Source organism: Triticum urartu, chromosome 1A (assembly GCF_056163025.1).
Source record: "Triticum urartu cultivar PI428250 chromosome 1A, HENAU_Tu73, whole genome shotgun sequence".
Lineage (NCBI taxonomy): Eukaryota > Viridiplantae > Streptophyta > Magnoliopsida > Poales > Poaceae > Triticum > Triticum urartu.
Genome location: NC_141873.1, coordinates 34475305 through 34485017, shown reverse-complemented (window position 1 = coordinate 34485017; position 9713 = coordinate 34475305). Strand labels below are relative to the sequence as shown.

General features: G+C 48.4%; 1 protein-coding gene and 1 non-coding gene across 2 annotated transcripts; both read right to left on the bottom strand.

Annotated features, from left to right (window-relative positions):
* Window positions 1-2936: 2936 nt before the first annotated feature.
* On the bottom strand, window positions 2937-3010 carry TRNAE-UUC (transfer RNA glutamic acid (anticodon UUC)). The gene has a single exon. It is a non-coding gene; the product is annotated as a tRNA-Glu (tRNA).
* Window positions 3011-3368: 358 nt separating this feature from the next.
* On the bottom strand, window positions 3369-4791 carry LOC125545294 (protein FON2 SPARE1-like). Its single transcript, XM_048709225.2, has one exon. It carries the CDS (start codon window positions 4195-4197, stop codon window positions 3775-3777), a length of 423 nt encoding a protein of 140 aa, XP_048565182.2. The 5' UTR covers window positions 4198-4791; the 3' UTR covers window positions 3369-3774.
* Window positions 4792-9713: the final 4922 nt, after the last annotated feature.

Below are 9713 nucleotides of genomic sequence, written 5' to 3'. Positions count from 1 at the left end.
CACATATGTCCCAAACCAAAAGTCAAACTCGGCCCCACCAAAATCTTCTATCCGGCGCCACCGAGTTCACTTGACATAGCCACTGCCAGAAACCCCAATCACTTCGGTCTCACCGATAGGGATCTCGGTCTCACCTAGATGGGATTGCAAACTCTCTGTTTCCCTTCATAACGTTTTGGTCTAACCGAGATGAGCGATCGGTCCCACCAAGATTGCAATGCAAACTCTCTGTTTCCCCTTCGTAACGTTTCGGTCTAATCGAGATGAGCGAATCGGTCCCACTGAGTTTGCCTGACCAACTCTCTGTTTGTCTATTACCAAAATCGGTCCCACCGAGTTTTTGTCATCGGTCTCACCGAGATTACGTTATGCCCTAACCCTAATGGAAACGGTCCCACCGAGTTGATCATGTCGGTCCCACTGAAATTCCTAACAGTCACATTATGAACCAAATCGGTCTGACTGAGTTTTATGATTTGGTCCCACCGAGTTTGGTGATTTGTGTGTAATGGTTAGATTTTGTGTGGATGCTATATATACCCCTCCACCCACTCTTCAATTTGATAGAGAGCCATCAGAATATGCCTACACTTCCAACATACATTTTCTGAGAGAGAACCACCTACACTTGTGTTGAGGTCAAGATATTCCATTCCAACCACATAAATCTTGATTTCTAGCCTTCCCCAAGTTGCTTTCCACTCAAATCATCTTTCTACCAAATCCAATCCTATGAGAGAGAGTTGAGTGTTGGGGAGACTATCATTTGAAGCACAAGAGCAAGGAGTTCATCATCAACATACCATCTATTACCTTTTGGAGAGTGGTGTCTCCTAGATTGGTTAGGTGTCACTTGGGAGCCTCCGTCAAGATTATGGAGTTGAACCAAGGAGTTTGTACGGGCAAGGAGATCGCCTACTTCGTGAAGATCTACCCTAGTGAGACAAGTCCTTCGTGGGTGATGGCCATGGTGGGATAGACAAGGTTGCTTCTTCATGGACCCTTCGTGAGTGGAGCCCTCCGTGGGCTCGCGCAACCGTTATTCTTCGTGGGTTGAAGTCTTCATCAACGTGGATGTACGATAGCACCACCTATCGGAACCACGCCAAAATCTTCGTGTCTCCAATTGCGTTTGCACACTCCAATCCCATCCCTTTACATTCTTGCAACTTGCATGATTTACGTTCCGCTGCTCATATACTCTTATCTTGCTTGCTTGATATGTATTGTGAATGTTTGAACTTGTGCTAAAACTCCACTTCAACTCAAAGTATTTAAAAACTGTAACTTTTCTTGCTAAGAGTCTATTCACCCCCCTCTAGACACCTCTTCTCGATCCTTTCAGTGGCGACAGCGGCACGTCCGCCATGTTGGCGTTGAAGTGCGCCTGCTCCATGGTGAAGCCGGCGTGCGCAGTAGGCGCGGGAGCCGGTGTGGAGTCATCGGAGCCCGTCTTCATCGTGGTGTCGTCCTCACCGGAGACCTTGGGTGAGCTAGCCGGCAAGCCGGCCTCGATCCGCCTGGCACGACGGCAATGCCAGGCGGCTACCGCGTGCTTCATCTCCGGCGACAGACTGTCCCACAGTGCTTTCCCACTAACGGTCATGGCAGATGTGAAGGAAAGGAGGAGGATGTGGGACGGGTGTGTTTTGCTGTGGAGATAGCCGGGGTTTGGCCATCCTTAAATAGCAGATTCCGGTGAGGCCAGGCGTCCGGATGCATCAATGCGTGACGTCGGAGTGGGTTTCTCGGCCGGCAAGTCTGCTTAATGGCGGCATATGGACAGACGGGGGATTGGACGGGGGCGGTAGATATCCGTTCCGTCCCGTCCAGTCACACGTCTCTGGCATTGAACAAGCGCGGACAACGGAGACGCGTCGCGAGCGGCGCCCTCGGCCGATGAGCCGCTTCGGATGTGAAGGAAAGGAGGAGGATGTGGGACGGGTGTGTTTTGCTGTGGAGATAGCCGGGTTTGGCCATCCTTAAATAGCAGATTCCGGTGAGGCCAAGCGTCCAGGTGCATCAATGCGTGACGTCGGAGTGGGTTTCTTGGCCGGCGAGCCTGCTTAATGGCAGCATACAGACAAACGGGGGATTGGACGGGGGGCGGTAGATATCCGTTCTGTCCCGTCTAGTCACGCGTCTCTAGCATTGAACAAGCGCGGACAACGGAGACGCGTTGCGAGGGGCGCCCTCAGCCGACGAGCCGCTTCAATGTCGGCGCCAGTGAGAGGTAGCATCCACTCAATGTGGAGCGACACGCTCTATAACGGCATGAATGCGGGCAGTTGGCACCGGCCGGGAACGCGCGTGGGTGCGGAAGGAGGTGTTTTGGTGGGCCAAGACAGTTAGAAGCGGGTTTGGGATCGGTTCGGACTCGCGCTCCCCACGTTTATCTCCGGTTTGGGGGATAAAACGCCAGACCGGTTAACGTAATAACTAGATGAATAAGAAAATAAGATGGCCTCCCCGGTCCGGACAGCGCTGTCCGAACGGTTGCGGGAGGTTTGCGAGTCCGCCTTGAAGATGCCCTACGTTATAACTATATGAATGAGAAAATAATTTTCTAATGCGTTATCATGCGTTGCACATGTAAACTTACTAGTCAATAAAAATCAGCTAAGTTTTCTCGTACAAATAACAAGTTTAAACCATGTAAGTTTTCTCATACAAATAACAAGTTCAAACCATATTTTTTTTAGCTTAGCAATGGCTAATTTTTGGGTATATATTCAGAATAAAACGCAACACACTGCAGAAGTTTATAAAAAGGGAAAAAATGCTCCACTTTAACCAGTTTAAACCATGTAAGTTTTGTCGTACAAGTAACAAGTTCAAACCATTTTTATTTAGCTTAGCAAGGGCTAATTTTTGGGTATATATTCAGAATAAAACGCAGCACACCGTAGAAGTTTATAAAAAGAAAAGAAAAAGTGCTCCATTGCCGGGATTTGAACCCGGGTCGCCTGGGTGAAAGCCAGGTATCCTAACCGGGCTGGACGACAATGGATTGGTGGTTTGTTTTAAGATTCTTTGTATATATACTGATATCCAAACTACATGAGATGTTTTGCTACTCGGTCCGTGGAATCTAGGAGATATATTTAGTCATGGTTACCAAATTTTTTAAAACAGTCATTTTGGGGGTATACAAATACAATGTATTATACCTAATTTTTTTTTAACAATATGGCAGATTTTGCTCACTTCTGGCATTGGGCGGAAACGGGGAGCCGGATCCTGGCCTGGATGTTAGGATTTTGGGCCCAGGCCTTTGGGCCAGTCTGTCCATAAACAGGTTCACTCCTTTATGTTCGTGTTTATAAGGCCCAATACATTTCCTAAAAAAAGGTCCAATACATAATTCGAGATTTAATTTTCAATCTATTGCAAGTTCTTGGGAACAATGCAACACACTTGACGACCAGAAGCATACATCGGCTTCCCAATCAGTAAAGCACAGAGTGAAATAATTACAGATCACTGCAAATAATCGATCTTATGCAGTACATGCAAATGTCACCTGCAGTCGTACTCATCTTATTCATGCCAAGATTTTGATCATGCAGCTAGCAGAGAAAATCAAAGAATGGACAAACTACAAATGTGAAAGAGGAAGAGACGCATACTCAACAACAACACAACATAATAATTCATATGTACCACAGCTAGTAAAATTTCGGTTCTTTTTCTCCCTCCCCCTTGCATGCTTTTGCAGCTTCTGATCAGGATAAGTACATGAAGAATCGCCCATGGATGGAAGCCCGGCGGCCCTCAGTGATGCAACGGGTTCGGGCCTGTCGGGACGAGGCGCTTCTCCACGCCGTACCGCGGGTCGACCTCCTCGCCGTCCCCGGGAGCGGCGGACGGCGGGACTCTCTGCCAGTTCCATTTGCTTGGGAGGCGGTGGTGCCGTTGACGATGGTGGTGACCAGCACGATGATGATGGTGGTGCTGGTGGTGGTGGTGGTGTTGATCTTGTGGAGCACCGGCGGCCGACGAGGGGTCGAGGCTCCGGCTCTCCACGGCCAGAAGCATCTTCCTGGGAAGAGAGGCCGGACGACGATCCCGCTCAACCACGGCCACCGAGCTTCCGCAACGGAGGAGGCCGCCGCCGCAGCCGTGGAAGGCGAAGGTGAGCGCGGCGAGCCAGAGGAGGAGGACGACGACGGGGGCGGCGCCGCCGGGTCGTCTCATGGCCTCCGCGCGCAGGCCTGGGGAGTCATGGAGCGCGGCGAGCCACAGGAGGACAAGGTAGCTAGCTAGCTAGCCCAGCCGGGTGGCAGGAGATGGACGTCGCACTGGCTCTGCACGGGCGTACGAAGCCGGCCGGTCGGTCGAGGAAGCTTGCGGGGTTAGCTATGGCGTATGGTGGAGGGGACGGACGGACGGACGGACGCTGGCGTTGATTGGGATTCAATGTGGCGTTAAGAGGGGAGTGGTTGCTTCCATGGGACTCCTGAGCCAGCTGCGAGCTAGCGAGCGTATGGAATGGGCCGGCGCCGGTGATCCCGCCTTCACGGAAGCGTGGCACCAGTTTTACTACTCCTCCTACGCTCTACCTCTAGCTAGCTGGATGCACACTGACTACTAGCTCGAGTAGAAGCCGGGAAATGAGGAGTATTATTCGGTTAAAAACTGGGGCTTGCGTATGTGCTACGTAGATGGCGGGTTATTTTGATTTTCTGGGGGGGCTCTAGCCTCCAGGTTGTTGGAGGCCGGGTCAAATTCTCAGGTTTAGCGGCAGGCACGAGACGCCTGCCTGCCCGCCCGCTCCCAATGCATCCATGCAAGGAAATTCAAGCTAGATCAGCACTCAGCAGTACAAAAAGGTGAGATTCAGAAAACGCTGGCTCACTCTTGAAGGAACGTGCTGTGCTGTTGGCTTCACGCAACGTACGCCCCGGCTTTGACTTCCAGGGGTCGCCACTTGTTGCGGAATTTGGGATAGATTTGGGAGGTGCCATGTTCAAGCCCGCCAGCTATTGCGATTCATTCACACGCACTGACCGAACGGACCAATTTTCGCGGCTTTCGTTCTTAATTAATCCGCGGTTTCTTTTGCGGGACGACATCGAAATGGAAAGGTCAGAGCGGGGGTGATGACAAGTCAGAACTTGTGTGGATTGTTGCTTCGCGCTTTGTGATTGATCTTTGGTTTGATTTGATTAGTGGAGGTCAATGAGTTCAGGCTGGCAACATGTGGTGTACGCTACATGTACATGTTACATGGGTCGATGCGGTGGCACCGCTGGCACGAGTCGCCATCGGTTCTTATATATGTAGAGACTTGTCATGTTTTTTGCTTTAAGATTTCTTTCTCTTGAGGAAATACTCCTGCTTGTCAAGATTAAGTTTCAGCTCAGGGTGGACTGCAATGCGGCAACAGGCTGGACAAGATTCCTGCCTGATTGCACAAGCACAGCTCAGGACCGGCTACCTCCGCCTTCCCGTGATCGGCACAGCGATCCTCGCGCTTTCAGAACCCGCGCGCGCTCTGCCGCGGCCACGGCGAAGGCTTCAGCTTCACCCTGCCCGCCATCTGCACGGACGCTGCACTAGCTTTTATATTCCGCATCTTCATCACAAGGTACAGTAGTACTCCCTCCGTTCCTAAATATAAGTCTTTGTAGGGATTCCACTATGAACCACATACGGAGCAAAATGAGTTAATCTACACTCTAAAATGCATCTACATACATCCGTATGTGGTTCATAGTGAAATCTCTACAAAGACTTATATTTAGGAACGGAGGGAGTATATGTTAAGGGCCCAGATATCACACACGAGCCACTCCTAATCCCAACAAGTTATTGAGGGAGATCTTACAAGTAGAGAACCGAGTCCGGTCTGGGGAATTCAGTCTGGTTACACAAGGGGAAAAGTGATGAGCAGAGCATAGAGCAGAGTGGGTGAGATTCAGAAATACAGGGAGATGAGAGAGTTCCTTCTTCAGGTTCTGGTCCAACCACGCGACTTGGCGAGCGCCCTCTCCCTGTCGGTGTTCTGAGCGCGTCCAGGTTGGATTGCACGAGTGGTACGCCTGGGTCGCACCGGCCGGAGCCATGGCCGGCCCCCTCCTTGTCTTCAGTTAACCGATCACCATCAGTTAACTGAACTCCTGCTTCAGCTTCAGCTTCAGAAGCAACAGCAGTAATTAGGGGTCGTAACGTTGCATTTTCAAGCTGAGCTTGGTGATGACACCGGGAGGATGGAGGAAGCCTTGAGTTCTGCTCTTCTCAGAATTTGAGGCGAACTTCACTCACATGAGCCGCCGCGCGCGGCAGCATCCTCTGCGGAGCATAGAAAAGGAATAAATCTGTATAGGTGTCTGGACCTTCATCCGCGAGAAGCAGGGGCGTCTCTGCATCTTCGGTGTCAAACAAAATCTTCAGTCTTCCGCTGAGCTACACTGATTGTAACACATATTCAGTGTTCTTTGGTTCCATATGTATGTTTGACTATCTCATGCTGGAAACATGGTGACTTCATTTTTCTTTTTCTTTTTGCGGATGGTGACTTCATACTGAACCTCCATATCTCACATAAAAACAGTTGTGTTGTGAACACAGAAAATATACAAGGCCCTGTGTCACCAAAACTTATTGGAGATTCTTTTTTTTTTGTGTACGGACAAAACCGAGTTATTTTCGAATAGTATCAGCATGGCCAAGGAAGCAGCATACTAGAAGCTAGTATTTGGAACCTTTAAGACCATACTACACAATAGAAAATCCTGTCTCAGCTCAAGCTACTCTTAACTTTCTGCAATCAACACAAACATTTATTTAGTTTTCCGTAATTCTCTTTTGCAAATGTACACAACAAAATGCAACGGGAAGTAATGTATAAGGCAGGAGCATTTCTGATCTCAAAGGAAAACATAGGGTTCTTTAGTTTTTGAAAAATCGAAGGACAACAACGGACTTTTTCTGAATATTACCAATGCTCCCCAGGTTACTCGAAAATCCAAAGAGCAGAAACATTTTGGCAAGGGGCAACCTGAAGAACGTAAGTTATTATTGGATACATTACACGAGAAGACAATTCATTACAAATGCTACTTGCGATGGCAATATATTTCTTTATTTTTATTTTTGGATGTAGTTTAATTGAGAGCATGCTTTTATGTGCAACAACAACATCTGGGAATTAGCACAGATTCCAACTAGTATCTAGGTTCCACAGTGTGGCAACCACAAACTAGCCCATACGACAAAAATCTCAGACCTTCATTTTTTCTCTTTCAAAATAAAAGTTGTGTACAGATACAACACATATAAATCCTAAGGCAATATCAAGCTGAGAAGCTATTTGGTTCATAACTCAACACAGTATAGGCCAAGCAGTGTTTCAATTAACACTGGCTTCGATGCATACGTCAATTTTACAGCATGCAATTTTCTCCATAATTCACCAATTTACTTTTTAATCAAGGCCTTGTGACTTATGCACACAAATGATATTAGGGTATGATTTGAGCATAGTGCAGATCAACTAATGAGTAAATTTTAAAGATCTGCTGAAGGCAGAGGCGGAACCAATTTACGAATTTTGGCAATTAGACATGACATGAAGCTTATTGGACTAGTATAGCTACAAGACATAATATTATGCATCTAAATTGACTAAGATGGAAAAGTATAAAACGAAGATTCAGGTACTCTCATAAGTGATAACATAGGGAGAGGCTTTCAGAAATAAGGGAAAAACATAGGGAGATGATATGTCAGTGCTAGTTCGAGCACAAACTGTTAGATTGATCTCTTCCCAAATGGGCCCAACGGCCCATTGGACCCTTGACCCACGCCCTGATCGGGGGCGTCCAGCCCAAGTAAGGTTGGTGGGCCCCTGTCGCGTAGTGCCATATAGAGGAGGTGGGGACCATGGCACGAGGTACGAGGTTCGCCGCCGCCACTGTTCCCCACTTCTAACCCTAGTCCGATTGAGAGGGAGGCACTGAAGCGATGGGAATCCCACCGATGCCACGACTACCTTGAAGTCGCCCTCTACACCGACCGCCGCTGCCCGTGCGCAGACATTCACCGACGAACCAGCGATCGCCGGAAGGCAAAGGTACACACCCGAATACAGTCAATATCCCACTGATCTACTCCTAGTCGATCCAGCAGACATAACAATGGTATCAGATCGCCTGTCTAGTGAATAGATCGAGTTGGGAAAGAAATATTCGAAAATGAATCAAAACAGAACATCAAACATACACAGATAAGATTTCGATCTCGAATCGAAGGAGAAAGAGGAAAAGGTCGAAACCCTAACCCTATATCAAAAGGACGCGGGGAGAAGGACCTAGTAGGGATTTCCTCTGCAGTCACGATCGCCATTGTGCGGCAAAGGAACCCGCCGCCGTGTGGGTCACAGACCGAGTCACCGCTTGTCGCCGCACCGCTGGCGCGAGGGTTGGGGATCAGGGCGTCGCAGCAAAACCGCTCGACAGCGGCGCGCTCCCCAGCGAGGAACGCGCTCGCCGGCGAGGGGACCCACAGCGGCGCCACCCTCCGTCCCCGGTGCCATGGACGTCTCTGGATCTCGCATGGCGCGGACTAGAGAAGGGGGCAGATGAAAAGAAGGGAAAGTGCTCGCGCGGCACGGTAGCGCGACGTCGTTGATGTCTACTACACAACTTTCTTTTTGTAGACGTTGTTGGGCCTCCAAGTGCAGAGATTTGTAGGATAGTAGCAAATGTCCCTCAAGTGGATGACCTAAGGTTTATCAATCCGTGGGAGGCGTAGGATGAAGATGGTCTCTCTCAAACAACCCTGCAACCAAATAGCAAAAAGTCTCTTGTGTCCCAAACACACCCAATACAATGGTAAATTGTATAGGTACACTAGTTCGGTGAAGAGATGGTGATACAAGTGCAATATGGATGGTAGATAAAGGTTTTTGTAATCTGAAAATATAAAAACAGCAAGGTAGCAAGTGGTAAAAGTGAGCACAAACGGTATTGCAATGCTAGGAAACAAGGCCTAGGGTTCATAGTCTCGCTAATGCAAGTTCTCTCAACAATAATAACATAATTGGATCATATAACTATCCCTCAACATGCAACAAAGAGTCATTCCAAAGTCACTAATAGCGGAGAACAAACGAAGAGATTATGGTAGGGTACGAAACCACCTCAAAGTTATCCTTTCTGATCAATCTATTCAAGAGTCCGTAGTAAAATAACACGAAGCTATTCTTTCCGTTCAATCTATCATAGAGTTTGTACTAGGATAACACCTTAAGACACAAATCAACCAAAACCCTAATGTCACCTAGATACTCCAATGTCACCTCAAGTATCCGTGGGTATGATTATACGATATGCATCACACAATCTCAGATTCATCTATTCAACCAACACAAAGAACTTCAAAGAGTGCCCCAAAGTTTCTACCGGAGAGTTGATACGTCTCCGTCGTATCTACTTTTCCAAACACTTTTGCCCTTGTTTTGGACTCTAACTTGCATGATTTGAATGGAACTAACCCGGACTGACGTTGTTTTCAGCAGAATTACCATGGTGTTATTTATGTGCAGAAACAAACATTTTCGGAATGACCTGAAACTTCACGGAGCCACTTTTCAGAAAATTAGAAAAATACCTGCAAAAGATGAAGGCCAGGGGGCGCACCACCTCTCCACGAGGGTGGGGGCGCACACCCCTACCTCGTGGGCCCCCTGTTGCCTCTCCGACTCCAAC